This window comes from Contarinia nasturtii, unplaced genomic scaffold (genome assembly GCF_009176525.2).
Source record: "Contarinia nasturtii isolate CC-2019 unplaced genomic scaffold, AAFC_CNas_1.1 Cnas_scaffold_78, whole genome shotgun sequence".
Taxonomy (NCBI): domain Eukaryota; kingdom Metazoa; phylum Arthropoda; class Insecta; order Diptera; family Cecidomyiidae; genus Contarinia; species Contarinia nasturtii.
Window position 1 is genome coordinate 3762805 of NW_022197436.1, and position 18761 is coordinate 3781565.

An 18761-nucleotide genomic window follows, 5' to 3' on the forward strand; every position below is an offset into this window, starting at 1 on the left:
TATATTTTCAACGGCGATCCGATTGAAATTCATTCATTCACAATGAAGTGACCGGTGGTCTATTAAATTTAAGTAATGACGATCATTATAAAAGCGCACACATAATAATGGGCTGAATATAGTCGTAATTGATCAAATAAAACGATTCCATAGCGCCAGCTGAAATATAGCTGGGAAGGGTGCAAAGAAAAATGTGGCAAAAGAATTGCTTAAAATATTTTCAGCAGCACCGGATCAAGTCACTGTGTATTTGTGCAGCGCATTAAAATTCGATGTGCTGTTTATACCTTTTGGATCGGCTTGGAGCGGTAATGCTTTTCGTTCGCCCCCCTGCAATAGACAATTTCGATGTTCTTTTTTGCTCATTATTTTATAGCCAGTTCGACCTATACCAAATGTGAATTCATAAATTAATATACTGAATTCGAAAAATGTGTGCCACGCAAAGCATTTAATCATCCAAATTATCAACCATTGTTCATAGCAATGGTTCACATGAATGGTACAGTTGAATTTAAGAAGCATAAAGCACATCGAAATAGTACACATAGCACCGGGAAGCAAGATATAGGAAAGAGGCAGAAGTAACAACCAGCGAAGAAATGTTTCAGCTTAAATGGAAACAGAGAGAAACACAGTTTCCGCCGGCAAACCGCACTCTTTTGCACTCATACTTTGGCGTGAATTGTTCATAAAATCAATAAAGACTAAACACAGCTATTATCACACCCTCTGCACAACAGCACAACAGCAGCCACATCACATAAATATCATAATAATTCTCAAGTCACCGCATTATTTCTTCTTTGGCAAAGCAAAAGCATTGCAGCAACACTCCAACCATCGTATTCGTTGGATTCTTCCAATTCGGGCTTGTAATATGTGTTATGTCTCTCTGTGTATCGAGTCGGGGTTTTTCTGACCACCAAAACAATACAATGTGGCGTAAGACGGCTCTCAACCGAAAAACGAAATAAGTAATGTGTTATGTGTACTAGTCAAACAATCGCATTGAATATAATATGAAAACACATATACAATTGAATCGTGGCAATGAAGAAAAAAAATAGCTCTTATTTCGCTTCAAATAATACTGAAACATAAAGAATAAAAATGTGAAATGTTATGTTGCAGTATTATTTGAAACGAATAAGAGCCACTTTTTTCACCGCAACAATTCAATTATACACTCGAAAATATTCTTTCATTATTTGCTTCGTCTTATTCAGACATTATAATGAGATATTTTCAGCCAGATGAATCAGCTCAGCCCGATATCGTCAGGAGCTGAAATGGAGTGAAAACAGTAAAAGTGATTGTTATAGTGATAGTAGCAATGTAAGTGTAACTGTAACCATAACAATCACTTCTATTGTTTTCACTAAATTTCAGCTCCTGACGATATCTGGCTGAGCTGATTCATCTGGCTGAAAATATCTCATTATAATGTCTGTTCTTATTTCACGGATGAAGAGAAGAGAGTTCCCTTTTTAGAAAATTGTCTTTGCATGTATTTTTCATTGTATATTATATAACTCATCACGGCCTTTAAAACTGAACAAGGAACGCGAGAGAAAAAAAAGATTTCTTCATTCTTTTACCGTCTTTATTATTTATTATGCGAATAATATGGTTGCGTTGCTCGAAATTCACAAAGTGATTTTTTTTTCGCACGTTTGTTGCAGGGCTGGGATTTTGTCGGGCTGTATTTTTTGAGGGGGTTTACTTTTTTTTGTGCATTCATCAGAATATATATCTTTATGTGTCAAATGATGAAAATGGTGGTGGTGTGTGCAAAATGTCAAAGATATGTTTTTTTTTGTATTTGTATGTGCATGATTTGTCTTTTTCTTCAATTTAACACAGAAAATTCGCTGTCATTGTGTATATAATTGCTGATATCAAAGCAAGAGAAATAGAAAAGCAATGTAGCAAGATAAAAAAAAAATCACTTATTTCACAACTGAACTTGACCGATCTTTATATTTTATCGCACCAACAGCGAAGCAACAATATGGAAAGGATCTCTTCTTCTATTTGCTTCTGTTTTAAGTTCCAGTGAAAATAGTTTTGGTCCGGTCATTCTTTTATTTTTATTCCAATTGCTTTTTTTGCTGTTATTCGTTGTGTTTTGCTTCGTATTTGCTATGACCACGTCTGTGGCATGTTTTTCTTACGCTCGTTTTGTTTCTGCTCTAATGGATTTTATTTAATAAACAACGAAAGATGATTCGCTGTCGTCGTTCGCTAACTCACTTGCAAACATCAGATGAAAATAGATTGTTGTGTGCAACGTTAAAGTGATGGATAAAACAAAAATAAATGGCAAAAAAACACACACACACACACGTCCGTTCAAGAGAGAGAAAAAGAGAGAAAAAAAATGATATCTCCACCGGATTGCATTGCGGATTGGCGCAGTTCGACACAAGTGTGCGCTATACAAAATACATAAAGAGAAACGGATATAAAATACGATAAAAAGAGAAATTGAGAGCAAAGAAAATCATAAAATCGAACAAGAGACGAGTGAGCGTACAATATTTAAACGAATAATAGAAAACTTATACTTTTAGACAAAGAATTTTCATCTTATTTCATCAATTTCCTTTGCGATTTGATGCGACGAAGAAAAATTTCGATTTAAGCACTCTTATTTTCAGCACAAGTTATACACAGAAAATGAACGAAACGAAACAGAGAGGAGAGAACAGGCGAAATAGAGATAGACCAACCGAGATGTATGATCATAGAAATGTGTATGCGATTTAGACGCTATCTTTATTTGAAGTGATGCGCCGGAAAATATATAACAGGAAAACAACAACAACATTTAAAAAAAAAATAACGGCAGCAAATGAAAAAAAAAAACCAACGTTAACCAGGGCACAGAAGAGGAAAAACGAACGCAGATAAAATGAAATGAAATAAAGAACAACATCGATTTGGTTCGTATTGCTTGTGCGTGTGCCTCTATGTATGTGTGTCAGCGCAAAATGCTCACGAACCATTGGTTGCACCGCACACTTATTATATTCGCATTGGATTCACGTATATCCGAAGCCATGTGCGGTTGAATTCACAAGTAAAAACATAGAAAATTGAATGAAATTCTGTTAAGTTTTCCGTTCTGTAACATTATTTAATATGAAATAATGTAATTACATTTTCTTACGTTTGAATATAAAACCCAGAAAACTTCAGGAAAAATCGGTAAAATCGTTGCAAAGTAAAAAAAAAAAAGAAGAAAAACGATGCGCTTAAAGACTTGAAATTCGATTTCGACATTTGTGAATAGCATTGACTTTGAGTTTGGACCACTCAGGAAAAATCAGGCAGCAACAAAGCGGTAAAAATAGTGCTTTGAAAACGAACAAGTAGACAACAACGATGTTGATATCGATGATGATGATGATGATGCTTATGATGACGATGACGACGAGAGAGGCTAGATAAACGGGCAAATTTATATGTCGAACCGGAAAAACTTTGTAAAATTTTGTTTTCGGATATTCGATATTTCGCGAATGAAATTTACTTTGAAAACTTACGGTTACACCAACGATTCGATTCAATACGACCGAAAAGTTTGTATCATTGCTGGTTTGAATTAAATGAGTTTTCCCGTTAAAATGAACAGGCATGAGATATACATGCAATTACATAAAGGTCAATGTAGTTTTCGATGTTCGACAACGATAGCAGCCATATTATATCGACGAAACCCGTTTTGCAAATGATACAACCAATTGTTCTCGAAACCGACATTTATTGGCAAATGGTGAGTGTGGGCGGCGGCGGTGAGGAGGGAAGAGATGGTTAGTAGATGAATTGGAATTCAACAGTCCTCAGGCCAAGTTTACTTGAGAAAGTTTTGTGCGGTTATCGAAATCATTTCATTTAAATACATAAATATTTTCGATTATTTTTACCATTAGAAGGCCAAGCACAAACGAATTTCGAATTGAAGTCGGGCCCATTCAATTCATTTATATAACATGGGTTTGACTTATCCATGTGAAATACAGATGATTCAATCTGGGGAGAATTATGCGATGTGAAAATTGATGTTTTTGTTTTTTTCTCTCTCTCGATTTTCCAATCTCATTCTGCGTACGGGATGGTTGGCATTTTGCAAAATGAAAGAAAATAGAGCAAGAGAGAGATAGAGAAAACAATCGAGCAATCCTCCAAGGATTGATCGCATGTTTATATGTTTGGTGCACTATTTTTCACAAAATGGTATGGAGGAAAAGAGAGAAAAAACAACAGCCTAGATGCGACACAACAATAGCAACTGTATTGCCCAAAAAAAAAATGATTGCAACACAACGGAATTCGGCTTTTATTAGCACGAATGGCGGGAACTCATGTGTATACACGGTTTTTCGTGGCGAATGTATGTGCGAATTTTAGTGCCATATCCATTGTGTTTTGTTGTATTTTCTATGTAGTTTGGAACAAGGGAAAAGGGTCACGATTTACTGACTTAACATCTAAATTCCCCGTGAACCCCAAAAACCATGCCATCACGGTCCGATCGAATAGGTTGGCATGGCAAATACATTATTCCATATTTATGACTTTTTGCGTGAAGTTTTGTTTCATGCATGAAAACTTTTTACTTTTTAATTCATGCACTGTGCGTGCACACACGTTAACACATACAGAATGCACACACAGCCCAACAATCGGATTCGGTAATACGGAGCTCAGGATATGGGATTTTTCGGAATGGAATGTTTTTGGACGCGTTTGCATACGTGCATGTGTGTTGAGCTTTTGATATTGTTTTCGTTGTCTGTTTAATCACTTTTTATCTTTGAGGATTTTGTACATACGATACTCAACCGTACACATACATATGAAATTCTTGAACTGTTTTGTATATAGAAATTCAAGTTGATGTGCACATTCCATAGCTATCATCCGTTATTATTTTTTTCAATTGTTTTCCAAATTTTTATTATCTTCTTAACGAGATTTTCTTTTGTCACATATTGAGGCCCCAAAGTTTGTTACCTGTTGACACACAATTGACGAAAATTATCATCAAATTGGAGAAAACTTGGCTTACGTCACATATATACGTCATACAACTTTAAGTAAATAAAACAAAAAAAAAAAAAAAGAATCTAGCGCCGAATGCACCATTACATAAATGTGATTTATTTTTAAAAGTTGAAAGAGCGACAATAATAATCGATGACACGTTTATTTTTTGTACTTTGTTCACAACCAATCGCACAGATACTGTGTTGTACAAATAACTAAGCAATGCAAATCATCGATCGGCAATGAAACACACAACATTTGAATTGGCAGAACTAAAGTACAAACTAAAACAGCGAATGGCATGTAAAAGCAATAATAAGAACCGTGTCGAAAACTTTCGAGACACGCGATCCAAATTTATAAAAGTGTGACCTATGTAATTAAAAACAATGCGCGCACGCAGATGATTGCTTTCGAGAAACAAATTACAAACAATAAATTGATCAAATTAGAAAGAACAATAAGAGAAAAATAAATTGCGACTCTTGAACTTTCTCTCTCTCTCTCTCTTAATCGATCTATCTCTCCGCATTTTACTGCAGCCGAATTTATATTCTACATCTATATACATTCATAATAAAAAAGATCAATACGACATTTCTACATGTGTATAGTTTGACCCTTTTCGCTATTCACTGCAATGGGCACAAGCACCTGGGTTGAAAAATGAGATACATAAGATAGTCTCGTCTCCTAACCAAATGATCAAAATGGTAGACATATATGTATTATAGATTATATACAACGGTTCGGCTGACGCACCAGGTCGGAATGCAATATTGTTGGTGGATACAAACAAAGAAAATTCATTGTAAAAAAAATGTGTGACACAACTTTGTGCCCTTTTTAAAACTTGCATATACTCTATATATATACTATAGTGTGTGTCTGTATTCCAATACAACATTTTTTGTCATTATACTTTACTGATTTAGTTTTTCAAACCATTTTTCTTCCTTTATCTAAACTCATTTGCAATTAAAGTGTGAAATGTATCCAGAGGAACTTTTTCCATAAAATGTCGGCTGGTTAAAAATGCTCTATACTTTAAGAACTAGATAGAACGAGTGAGTGGTGAAAAAAAAGCGAGAACCAACTTTGAAATGCTATTACAGATTTTATCCCCAAATATTTATGTACATCATGAATTTTACATATCGCTACCACATATATGAGATTTTTCGTACACGTTTATATTTGTAGCCATACCGCATATAGACACAAAACACAAACACACACATTCTCACAATATCTGTGTAGTCGGTATAATGTTCAGCAAATAGAAATTGAATCCATTCTCATACATATATGCTGTTGGCAAATGCAATTTCCAATGGCAAAGTGATTTCGACGCTGGCTAAAATATGACGCCAGAAAATTTACTTGATACTAAGTTCTTGGCTACCTCGTTGCATTGTACCTTCGTCAAGTGATCAGTGAGCAAAAGAACAAACACACACACACACGAATCTGCTCTGAATTTTTGGTGGCAATTCGAAAAGGGACTCAAACGAAAATAATTCGATAGCAGTTTTGTCCACACAAGAAAATAAACGAAGAAAATATGTGACTCACTGACTTTGGCACAATGCATTTTTTGTGTGCACACACACCTTAATTTTGCAGATATAATATTTTTCACTTGTGCCATTTTCCAAAAAAAAGAACTTGATTCAATTATATACAGATGCACACACAATCAATCGGTTTAAACTTTAGTAGTAGAAGATGATAAAAAAAACTGTTTCACAAATATTTTGCGATTGGATTTAAACTGCATCTGTCCAATACATCAATGGCATAAATTATTCTCTAAATTATAATATGATGCACGAAAAGTTCTTGACAAAGCCACTAGCTTATAAATCCCCACACAACTCCAAATACAAATAGAATGGAAAGAGGGGTGAAAAATTGTTTGAGATCTTAAATTGATTTTCAGATCGAATATTGTGTCTACCAATGCAAAAAAGAGGTTTGTCAAATAGACCAAAATTTTAAATCATCCATTCGACACATCGTCCATATTTCATTTTCCGAAAAACATGACAAAAAGTATAGTTTTGATAAACCGAATGTGTGTATTAATTGACATGCAAAATGTGCAATGTCTATACACAGCCATACTAAATAGAAATATAACCGAACACATGAAGAAGAAATTTATTCAGTTTGTCTGAAAGTTTTCGGTGCAATTTTATTGTGAGATGTGAGCCAAGTTGCACAAGTACGGTATCCCCATCACAAAATGACTTTTTATTTGTTTGCATTTTGCTGAATTTATATGGATTCCAAATATATTTCGGTCCAATATCATCACCGCACATACGTCCACAGAGATTTGTTCCTTTACTCTGACGTTTGTCTTGTTTCCTCTTTGCATTATATTTTGGGGTTGAAATTAATTTACGTACTCGTTTTTTTATCTCTCTCTCTCTCTCGGTCTTTATCTTCTATGTTTTGCTTCAGTAGTTTTTTTTCGCCCATCTATTCGAAATGCTATATGGATGACTAAATATGGCATTGATTCATATATGATTTCCACACATTGGCACATCTATAAATTCGAGAGATTCGCTTTCTCAAATAGAATATATACGGTTCGAGAATAGAAATGAAAAAGTTTTGCAAGCCCAATTACAAGCGCTCATGAATCCAATCTCGACAACAATTATAGTAATTTGCACTGTGAAAAACAAGTTTCGACTGAACGATGAATTGAGAATAGTAGCCACAATAACAAAGCTTATAACTTTGCTCTTGCAAACGATCTCATTAGAAAAGTATTAATACGAGTAAACTCGAAAATTTGCAGAAAATATTCGAAGCCAGACACCATCAATGTAGTTAAATAAATAAAACCATGTTTCGAAACATACACATAGCTGAGGCTATCCAGTAATAACGAAATTTCATATGGATGAAATAAGTTTGAAGCTGGACGGCGTTTCGTACCGATAGCCGTACGAATACTTTTGAGAAAGAAGAAAAAAAATGAAGACTGGACAAGCTCAGTTATCACAAAAATAAAGGCATATAATTGGATGGACGAGGTGAATTCGGACGATTATAGCAGGCATTGAAACCAAACTAAATAAAATACTTTCAAATGGATTTATTTTTGTATTTGTCTCGCAAAAATATGATGTGTGGTATGCAATCATTTATTTCGAGCAGAGAGACTGTTTATCTTTTGTTTCTAAAATAATATCCCTTATTTTGATATACATTACGCGAACGATTGTATTTCGAGTAAATATCCTGATTGAAATTAATTTAAGCTGCACAAATTACGAATTGCATCAAATCAATTCCTGATCTCTCACTCATCATTGTTTCCCAAAACGTTGTGAACGCAAACTACCTACAGCGCGCACAACAAACTTGAACAAAAATTTCTCATATTTCTCCACCCTTTATACTTTATCTGCATTATTTTGTGTACAAAAAAGCAACATAATTTTGTATTCGACAATTGAACGAAGTATGAGATGATCTCAGGTATTATAATGAAATTAAAACCATCGGCCAAAGTCTTGTGCAACCAAAACCAAGTTTCACCTAAGTGCCATTGTGTGTCAGTGTATATCTATATATGTAGTCTATATCATATAATAAGCGCTTGTGCAATGAAGTAAACAAGAACGAAATTAAGTTTTAGGTAAACCACCTCAACATCTCGAACGGTGTGTCGTGTTTGAAGAAAATGGAAAATTTTGTGGGCTACAACGAGCCTACGAGAATTGAGATACCAATGCATATACATACACACATTGCATTTAATTTTCTCGAGATTGTAGATTGCGGATTCGTGAATATATTTCGAATTTACCCCATAATTCAATTTCAAAATGCATCGCATTTAAGAATACCACAAATTGCCATTGCTCTATCGAATTGCTGAATTACCGAAAAATTTTCGTTTCGCACACAACTATCTTCAGTTAACCTGCCAAGGTATGTGCGGTTCGTACACGCATACACGCCCAATGCGACAGCACAAGACAGCATCTCATTCTTTTCACCAACACATTCCGGCTGCGTTTTTCCTTTTCCTTTTTTTATTATTTTATCCACTTTTCTTGTTTACTCGCCTCATTCTCATCGCCTTATCATTTTACATTCTTCTTGTAGCTTCTGACACACACTTGAAACCATGAAATTAATCTATTTAAATCCTTTTTCGAAAATTTTATGACAAATTGCAACAATGGATGGTGCTGCTGGATTCGTATTTGCATAAGAACATAACGATGTGGCAATATACTTAACCAGTTTTTGGGGGACAATAAGTTAGTTTGTAGTCATGGAACTTTCAAAAGGAATTAGTCACACACACACACATACAAACAATGATGTAGAAAGAAAGAAAAACGAACAAATGATTGAATGGCACACTTCATAATGCTTCTTAATCCATTTGTGTTTATATTAAATTGTGAGGAAATTTGGACGAAACGAAAGTGGGATAGTATGATGTGATGGTTTTTGATTTCCGAAAAGGTGCCAACGGTGGTTATTCAGTGCATTTTAATGCCACTGCGAATTAAAGAGGAGATTTTTTTTATGGACGTTTCAATTTTTAATGGGCTAACATTAGTTGATGTGGGAGTTGAAGAAAATGGTCGAAACAAGAGAAAGAATGAACGTTCTGCGGTTAGTTTTTCTCATATACCAATCAAGAAATGAGTGTATTCCAACGAAACGGGGAGTTAAGCGAACAAATGATAAATTGCTCGATGATTTGGATTGGTATTTTGTCATGGAATGAAATATTTCTATCGTATGAAGTGAATACCAACGGAATTCCCCCTGAATATATGTGACATTGAACAGGTCAGATCAAGGTTCACAGTGCCATTTGCACAGTTTGTTCGTGATAAATCAATATGTGAAATTGAAATGTGTATTCAGTGCATGACATACAACCCACAACATGCGTTTGAGATAAAATGCCCACAACGGATGAATTTCGAACAGCACTAACACTGATTTGCTTGGTTATATTTTAATGGAAAATGCTGATTTTCGAGTTTACTTATATTCATGCTTGTTGTTATTGCTTGATGAAAACTAATAACCAAAGCATATCCGCATCACCGATATCGAAAAATAAAACGACGTTTAATTTTCAAGTGGTTTCAATTATATGTGATACCGTGAACATTTAGTTTATGCCGGTTGTCTGAATTCTGACACATTCGGTTACGGACAACTTTGACGGCATGGTTTTATTAAATCATGATCATACATATTCATATTCAATTTGAATAACATTTTGTTGTACCTGTGGTATTTTCGGGTTGGAATGCTTAAACGCGGTCGACTACCCAAGTAACATAAGCCGTTTCAAATACTGTCGCTTTTGGATATATTACGACTGTAATTTTTGACTCCACATTCCACCAACATTTCATCCATTTTATCTCCAAATCCGAACTTACTTTGGACAAAATTATCTCCGGATTAGATTCGGTTTCGACGATAGAATTGGAGTTTTTATGAATATTGCAACATTTCATTTTTTTAGTTCATGAACATTTTTTATTGCTAATTATAATTCAAACTTTCTAACGAATGTAACAAAGGTATGAACACGAATTCAGTTTTGTATGACAAACACATCATTTTGCATTCAATGGATTCTATGTTAAATACTTCATATTCATCGGATTCGAACTTTCCATCGCTTATATAAATATCTAATTTGGTCGATGTTATCGGATTTATAAAAAAAGGTTCTTTTTGTTTGATCTTTAACCCATACATTTTAAAATATATATCTTTTAAAGCATATTTAAATTTAACAATTTCTTTTGACTTTGTCATAAACCACGAATCTCTATCTTTTCGACTAGAAAATATAACATCTTTTGAAATTGATATTTTTTCGAAAATAGGTATCAGTTGATTTTCATGCTGAGTTTTACAAAAAACTTTCACCTCAAAAGGTTCATGAACAGTTGACTCATTTATAAGTGACGTATTAGGTATTTGTAGTTCTCTTTGTTCGGTGATACGACAAACAATTTGCTCTAGTGGACGATTTGTGTGCTTCAACTTTAAACTCAAGAGTCGTAACGTATTTTCAAATTTGTATGTGCTTATATTCATCAAATTTCCAGTGTCACAATATAACAAATCTTGTGATACGTGAATTAAATTGTGCACATTACTGGTAATTGTATGACGTCCATATATTATTGCATATTGTTGTACATAAAAATTGAATAGTTTCGATGCGATAGATATACAAGACTTATATCTATCACAAGAACACAATCTAACGGCAACAAACAGGACGAGAAAATGGTTGTATTCGTTCTCAGGTAGCACCTATAGGTAAGAAAATTCTTGAATTTATTCACTTTGGTCATGACCGAACGGTATCTTGTTAACCGATATTATTAACCGAACCTGTTTGAAGATTACAATTCCATAGTATAGCAGCATTGTACGATATTCAACTCCTTTCCAATGTCGCAGGCAATCTAATTTTCTAATGGCACGGTGGATATCAAGCGGCATTTCTTTTCCGCATTGTATAAGAAGTCGTGATGTTAAATCGATTAGAGGTTTTGTCCATTTTGATTGGTAATTTTTACTCCCGAAAACCCAGCGGTACATACATTTTCTCATAATTCCTAAATCAAGAAGGTGTAGCGGATCTGATGTTGTAAAATCGGAAATCATATTAATATTTAACTCTTCAAATAAAGATTTTTCTTTATGGTGGTTGGGCTGAGAACGTCTTCTGAATGTTTCGTCCGTTCGCAAAGGCGAATCGAGTTTTGGAAAACTCATTGTATGAAATTCTTTGGAATATTCACCAAACGTAGAACACTTCTGACATCCGTTTCGATGATTGAATGAAACTGTGCCTGAACGAGAACAAAATGACTATAGTCGTGGCGTAAATATACGTATACGGTATATTAAATAACATATGTAAAGAAAGTTTTGAGACTAAATTCAGGCGTTTATTGCGCTGCATAAACAAAATCAAAAATGTCAACCAATGCACATAGGAGACTTAACGGGACTCCTACTCTACTGTCAAGCACAATTTGCACAAAAATGTCCATTCGCGATGACGTACAAATTGGATTTACGAAAAAGTGTCTCAAATGGTTTTGGCGGCTAATTAAACTTAAGTTTAAAACAATTGTTTTTGATTTAAATTCTGCATGTGTCTAAAGATGAACCATAGTTGCAATATTGCAAGACAGATATCTGTCTTCGAACCATGTATCGTGTTTCATGGACTTAATATGAAGACAAAGATTCTAGAAAAAGCATTAAGTTCGGTCGTATTCCCAAATTAAATGTCATCGAGTGCAAAAATCGGGTTGGTCAAGCAAAAAATCATTTTTGGTGATTCTTATGGTAACAGCACATCCAAATTTGAACCAAAACAATAGATTTAGACACGATCATTAGTAATCAGCAAAATAGGTTACGGAAAAATTCCAAAGTGTGTCAAAAATTGGCTGTTCACTACGCCTCATAGCATGTGTCATTGAAAAATTCAACATTTTGGACAATGAAACATTCATCGCTATATCGAACCATGAATCAAGTGCAAGTCGTTTCTTTAAAATCCACAGTAATGGCTCACTTCTTTAAAAATATCATTTCCATGAAAAAAGGACCATCTTTTCAACTTCACAAAAAGACACCGAATTAATTATTTCTCGTCTGTTTTTGGATGTATGTTATAGGCGAGGGTCCAAAATACTTGAAACGTGCAACAATTGGTTGGATGGATTGAGAGAAAGTTGATAAAAATCTAGAAATCGGTCAAAGTATGATTTTGAAGGTTCGATACATACTTCAAAAAATCGAAGACAATGGTCCGTTCAGTGAACTGTAAATGTGTTTTCGGGTTGCCTATGAATAAAGCTAACTACCACTGAGAGAAATTTTCAAAATGCTTCTTTGGTGTTTAAATAGCGTACGCATGAATTTAGTCTCAAAACTTTCTTTACATATGTTATAAATAACAATAATATTTTTATCATATAAATTCAGAAAGCATTGATACCCTTCAAAAACGATCTAGCTGGTGTATCGCAGATAATTTGACCAAGTTTAATAGTCACATGTTGTGAGTTAATTCGGATCCCATCTATCAAAACCATTTTAAGTTCATTCACAAGAGGCAATAGGTATTCATTCAACAAAGGCTTCGATTCACCAGCCCATATTCCGAGCACTAATACAGATATATCTGGAAATTCTGTGTTAGATTTATAAATATAAAGTCTATAGACAACAAAAAAAAATTGTTTAAAAAAATACCTCGAATAGAACCCAATATAGGCCAGAATTGCAAATTTGAAGACTTAAATATTGGTAGTCCATCGAAATTCATATCAAGTGTTATTGAGATATCTCGAGAAAGACCTTTAAATTCCTTTTCTAAGCATGCTTTGATTCCACCATACCACATTTTGCCTTTGCTCAATATTTTGATAGACAAATTTGTAGGAGTTCTCATGAATGTTCGGCTATCTTTTGGCAAAAATGTGAAGCCAGCGAATATTAAGATTGCTAGTAAATCATTAATTGCACTGGCAGAAATTCGATGATTTACTGCCCAACATTTTAGTTTGTCCTTAAATGTTGGAATTAAATCATCATCATTTTCATTTATGACACTATCTATTGATTCCGAAAATGTTGACTTAGTTTGGCTGTCTAGTATGTCACCTGGCATCGAACGTATTTTTTCTTGGACTCGATTTTCATAAAACAGTTTTATTTTCTTTTTTTCACGACACTTTCTAACTCTCAAGCGGTTCATTTCAATTTTTTTATCAAAATGTTGAACTTTGCCCATTTTAAAATCTATAGGTAAATTATAATTTTAATAATAAGAATGTTTTTAATCAGCTGTTCGATATATCGAATAATGTTTATAATATATTCAACACTACATTCAACACAGACTCCAGCATCTAAAGTGTACACTGTATACTTTTGAATTGATCTACATTGTGGATGAGTTACTATGCATAGTTAACGTGTTAACCATGCTTAAAAATGACATGATGCTTTGACAGCTGGTCAAGCATTTCAGTGTATTCAATTGCGAAGTATTCTTTTCTGTTCAAGCAAGTTGATGAGAAACAATCCAGTTTTCATTACAAAAAAGAAATAAAGTGAGTACAATCCGAAAACTATAATCAAATTATGAGCATATATGCGTTCGTAAGACTATCATAGAGTTTAAAAACAGATTTTTTTTGCAGGTATTTCAAATCAGAACGCATAAAAAATGAGTGCAACATTTGATCTATGTGATGAATCGTCTGAAATATTTTTCATTCGTCGAACAATAGTATGTCGCCCATGTATCGTACGTATTGAAATATGCATTGTTCGAAATATTTACTGTATAATATTGAATAAAACCGATTTCATTTTAGGAATCGATTTCTTGTACGCGAGAAGATTTTGAACGGCACACACAAAAATGTTCACACATAAATCAAACTAGAAAATATTTGTCTACTCTGTCAACAAGTGAGGCACCAAATATTATTTCGTCTACATTTTATGGCGATTCTCAATTCTCGAATACGATCAAACATTCAATCGAAGGTAAAATGAAGATTCAACTTTCAGTGTTTTCTTTTAACGAATAACTGTTTTTAGTTTCAGCAAATCACACCAACGCTCATAACATTCAATATGAGGCAAACGCGAGAAATGCTGAAATTTCAAGAAATTCATGCGCAGAAGTAAGCCAAAAAGCTATAGCTCATGAGCCTTCTATGGTTTTTGAACCCGTTTTGGACGAACGAATTTCTCGTTCAATCAAAAAAGTAATAAATCAAGACGTAAATGGTGCAATCATACCAGTCACATCACCATTGTATGCAGATAAATCGTTCGAAGAAGTTTTGTAAGTTGAAAATCGTGTGAACCGAACTTTTTTTTGACAATAAATTATTAGTCATAATTTTTTACATTAAAATGAATTTTCAGGTCAGATGTTGATTTAAAACAAGCAATTGCCGCCAAAATGTTTATCAAACCATCGAAAGTTCAAGTGACCCTGTTAACTCAAACAGTGGCATCACATGCTAACTTACTGGTTTGCAGTGAAGGTGGAACGGGAAAATCCTTTGGAATAGCAATGTCGTGTTTAAATAATGTCGGCGAATCGCGTTTACACAAACAAACGATCATTATGTGTTCCACATTTGAATCAGCTATACAAATGTTCGGATATGTATTGGAATTGTATAGTAGCCGTGACAGGATTGCTTGTTTGGTCACTAAATATCCAAAACCACCAGAAAATATAAACGAAAAAATAGTTGTTGGAACACCTTCTGAAATCATAGAGAAATATAGGACTGCAAGCTTGATTGACGGCATAGAAAAAATATATTTTGATGATGCAGACCGTTATATGTCTTGGGGAAAAGTAAAGACATTTGTAGAGAAGGTCCACGGACAATTGATTTATGTATCTGGCTATCAAAATGAAAACACGGAGAGGGTGTTCAAGAACTTCGGAATGGCTACGGTTACGAAAGAGCCATTCATTGGCCTCGGAAAAGGAAGTATTGAAGTAAGTACCCCGTGCTCATGAGCAGTTTAAAAAGCACATCCAATATTGGATTGCATATATATGCATATTTTATCATCTCGACATACAAATTAATGGAATTGTGGTCTTCAATCATTTTTAGTCGATCAAAATATTATTTTAGGGCACTCAACTCCAGCAGCGAAATCGATATATAGCTATAGTCGAGCGCCCTGAAATAACTATTTCTCGACTCCAGCAGCGAACAGTGCAATTTCCATTAATTTGTACGTCGAGATATTAAAATATGCTCATTTACTACACTAAATACATTTTCACTATAAAATGCATCCAAATTTAAAATAATCTTTTCCTCTGTATACAGTACATTTTCATAAAATCAGCAGATCCCACCATGACCATACAACGGATATGTAAAGAATTTAGACATACTACTGCACAGGCTGTGATTTTTTGTGCCGTAATTATAGCAAAACTAAGTTTTATTCATTGCATAAAAATGTCTGATCACAATTTTCTCTTCTACTTTTTTCAGAATCGCTCTGAAGCATATAAGCTATCGAACCATTTGATCAACAATAATGTAAATTGCAAACTTTTGTCTGGTGCCATGTCGTATAAAGACCGAGAATTTGCATTGACATCATTTTCTCTGGGATCTACTCAATTCATTGTCTCCACCGATGTTTTGAATACTGCAATTAACGGAAATAATGTCAAAGCAATAATTATCGCACAAATGCCGAATTACAAAGGAGCTATTGATTTCAAGCGTTTTAGATTCAGCGTTGGACGTTGCGATCGTTTCGGAAAACAAGCTATAGTTTTTTCATTTGTTTCACAAGACGATATGATCAATGAAATTCAAAATCTCAGTATCAAAAAGTTAATCATTGAAAATTGAAATTATTTAAAATATGACGAATAGTGGTGAATAGTTGAAAACTCACCAAATGGTGTATACACGTTTCATACAACTATTTTCAGAAAAAAACACACTGTCATCAATTATATTTATACTGCTGTCAACACTTCTATAGAATGACACGCGTTAATTATAACTATAGTTACTTATAAGCGCTTATTTGTTGGTTTTTGATAAAATAAAATATATTTGATATCTATTCCAGAAGAATTATTGTTATCAAAGTTTTTGTTTTAAAGTGTAAACACAAAAAAATATGTCGAATGATAAAATGAATGGCATATCGAAAAAAAGAAACCGCTACATACCACAAAGGTTTGGAGCCGCCGGAGAAATAAGTTCTGATTCATTCGAAAACGATATTTTTGGCGACAATTCATTCGATGATATAAATTATGACCCACCAAAAAATCCACCAAAAACCATAGCAACAATTTCAAAGGCATCGTATCCACAAAATAAAAAAAAGAAAACTAAAGTCACTACAGATAAGCATCCCGACAATAGAAATCAAAATGCAGAAATTAATTTTGATGTTGAATTCGATTTGTTAAAAGAACAAAGGTCACTTGCTGGGACAAAGAGTAGCTTAGCTGGTCATCATGATGAAAAAGGCGCTCAAAATACAACAAAAACTCTTGACATTGATTTGAACTCTGAAAAAGAACCGCTAGCTCGAAACATAGCACGCGACTATGCAACAAGTGGTGGTATTGATGTCATAAATGAATGTCCATTTGAAGTGAGCAATGATAAAATTGAAAATAACGGTGATAAATTTAATGAATCATGCTTGAAAATTTTATGGGAATTACAAGCAAATTCAAAAGAAACTTTGGCGAGAATTGCATTGTTAGAAAATGCAATGTTCAAGAACGAGCATTTAGCTATGATGATTAATCAAAAATCAAGTCTTGTGAAAAAAATCGAAGACGCCAAAATGTTTACTACCGCCAATAATCTACCCATTCAAAATGCAAATCAATTGGACAAATTTGAGGAAAATTTGAAAGAGGAAAAATTCAAAGAGTTAGCGGTAATTATAATTGTATTTACTGATTTGTGCAACATCCATTTAGGGTCTTTTTTTCTTTTTTGTATACAGGTCAATTGTCTAGCAAACATACCAGATGTAAAAGGCAATATTGGAAATCAACCAAAAATATTAAAAAAATTGTTATTAGAAATAATGGACAAAAGTCTCATTGCTCAATTCAGTTGGACCGGAAAATCATCCAATGGAAAGAAAAAATCATTTAAAAATTTAATTAATGTGAAAGACTTATTGTATAAATGTGTCAATAGAATTGACGTAAATTTCACTGAAATTTTAGCGGAAAACTATCTGAAAAATAAAATATTAAAATACGCGAGCGAGTAAGTTTCATATAGTACTCATGAGTAAATTAAATGTTAACATATATATATATATATATATATAATATATTTTTTTAAAAATGAAAACAGTTACAAACGGGAGAAAAAATCTGACATCATACGGCTGCCGGAGTTAATTAACTTAAGTGACTCAAAAGTTAATTTAAGTCACGTAAATCAAGTTCATGTACCAACGACGCAGTCAAAAGCTGACATTTGTTCAGATGGCTATGCTGTTGTAGACAATAATGTTGGAAGTGTTGAACGTGTTTGGGATTTAACACAAAAAAGTGATTTCCAAACTAAAAAGTAAGTGCCAATCATTGATATTTTTATAAACTTAAAAATATACATAGACGTTGAAATATTTCTCATTCATTTTTTTGTTTAATATGAAGGTATGGTTCAATTGAAGGCTTACCACTGGGTTCGAGAATACTTCCCATTAACAGTACATATTTGAGTGGTAAAAACAGTGAAGTAATCCAGAAGGGTTTTAGATTCCAAGACTATGACCATGTGTAGGTTTTTCTCTGTTGACCTATTTCTGCTAATCTTATTCAATGTATATATTTTTTTATTTTGTACAATGATAGAGAGACGTACAATCGATTGTCCGATGACGATCCTCGATACTCAGTCTTCAGTCAGCAAATAAAATCGATTCCAACCTTAAATCGCATTACAACTCATACACAAGCTCAATCTCGAGGAGCGCAATTAGTTGCACTAGCACTTGGCCAAAAAACGACACAAACAAAATATTGACTATATAGTTTTTATACAAAAAGGTTAAAGAAATTTTGACCATCAATATGAATAAATTCAATGCAAGCATTT

General features: G+C 33.7%; 2 protein-coding genes and 1 long non-coding RNA gene across 4 annotated transcripts in view; 1 reads left to right on the forward strand and 2 right to left on the reverse strand.

Annotated features, from left to right (window-relative positions):
* The window catches only part of LOC116341666 (neural cell adhesion molecule 2), a 290370-nt gene that overhangs the window by 178971 nt on the left and 92638 nt on the right, over window positions 1-18761 (reverse strand). The window lies entirely within an intron of this gene.
* Window positions 11800-13411, reverse strand: LOC116342049. The gene is made up of 3 exons (XR_004201223.1): window positions 13357-13411; window positions 13100-13294; window positions 11800-11936 (listed from the first exon to the last, which is right to left on the reverse strand). It is a non-coding gene; the product is annotated as an uncharacterized LOC116342049 (long non-coding RNA).
* LOC116341863 lies at window positions 14126-18750 on the forward strand. Of its 2 annotated transcripts, none has more exons than XM_031769323.1 (11): window positions 14126-14219; window positions 14297-14416; window positions 14487-14661; window positions 14716-14965; window positions 15049-15640; window positions 15984-16079; window positions 16155-17580; window positions 17650-17921; window positions 18012-18230; window positions 18320-18442; window positions 18518-18750. In XM_031769323.1, the coding sequence occupies exons 7-11, from the start codon at window positions 16801-16803 to the stop codon at window positions 18687-18689; spliced, it is 1566 nt and encodes a 521-aa protein (XP_031625183.1). In that variant the 5' UTR covers window positions 14126-14219; window positions 14297-14416; window positions 14487-14661; window positions 14716-14965; window positions 15049-15640; window positions 15984-16079; window positions 16155-16800; the 3' UTR covers window positions 18690-18750. The 2 variants fall into 2 exon arrangements, with proteins under 2 accessions (XP_031625183.1, XP_031625088.1); XM_031769228.1 differs by having other exon boundaries at window positions 14129-14219; window positions 14310-14416.

Excerpts from the sequence above, each read along its gene's own strand:
- LOC116341863 (XM_031769323.1), top strand. The coding sequence starts at position 16,801 with ATGTCGAATGATAAAATGAATGGCATATCGAAAAAAAGAAACCGCTAC. Across the intron at positions 18,231-18,319 it reads AGTGATTTCCAAACTAAAAA|GTATGGTTCAATTGAAGGCT; the intron begins GTAAGTGCCAAT and ends TTTAATATGAAG. Across the intron at positions 18,443-18,517 it reads TTCCAAGACTATGACCATGT|AGAGACGTACAATCGATTGT; the intron begins GTAGGTTTTTCT and ends GTACAATGATAG.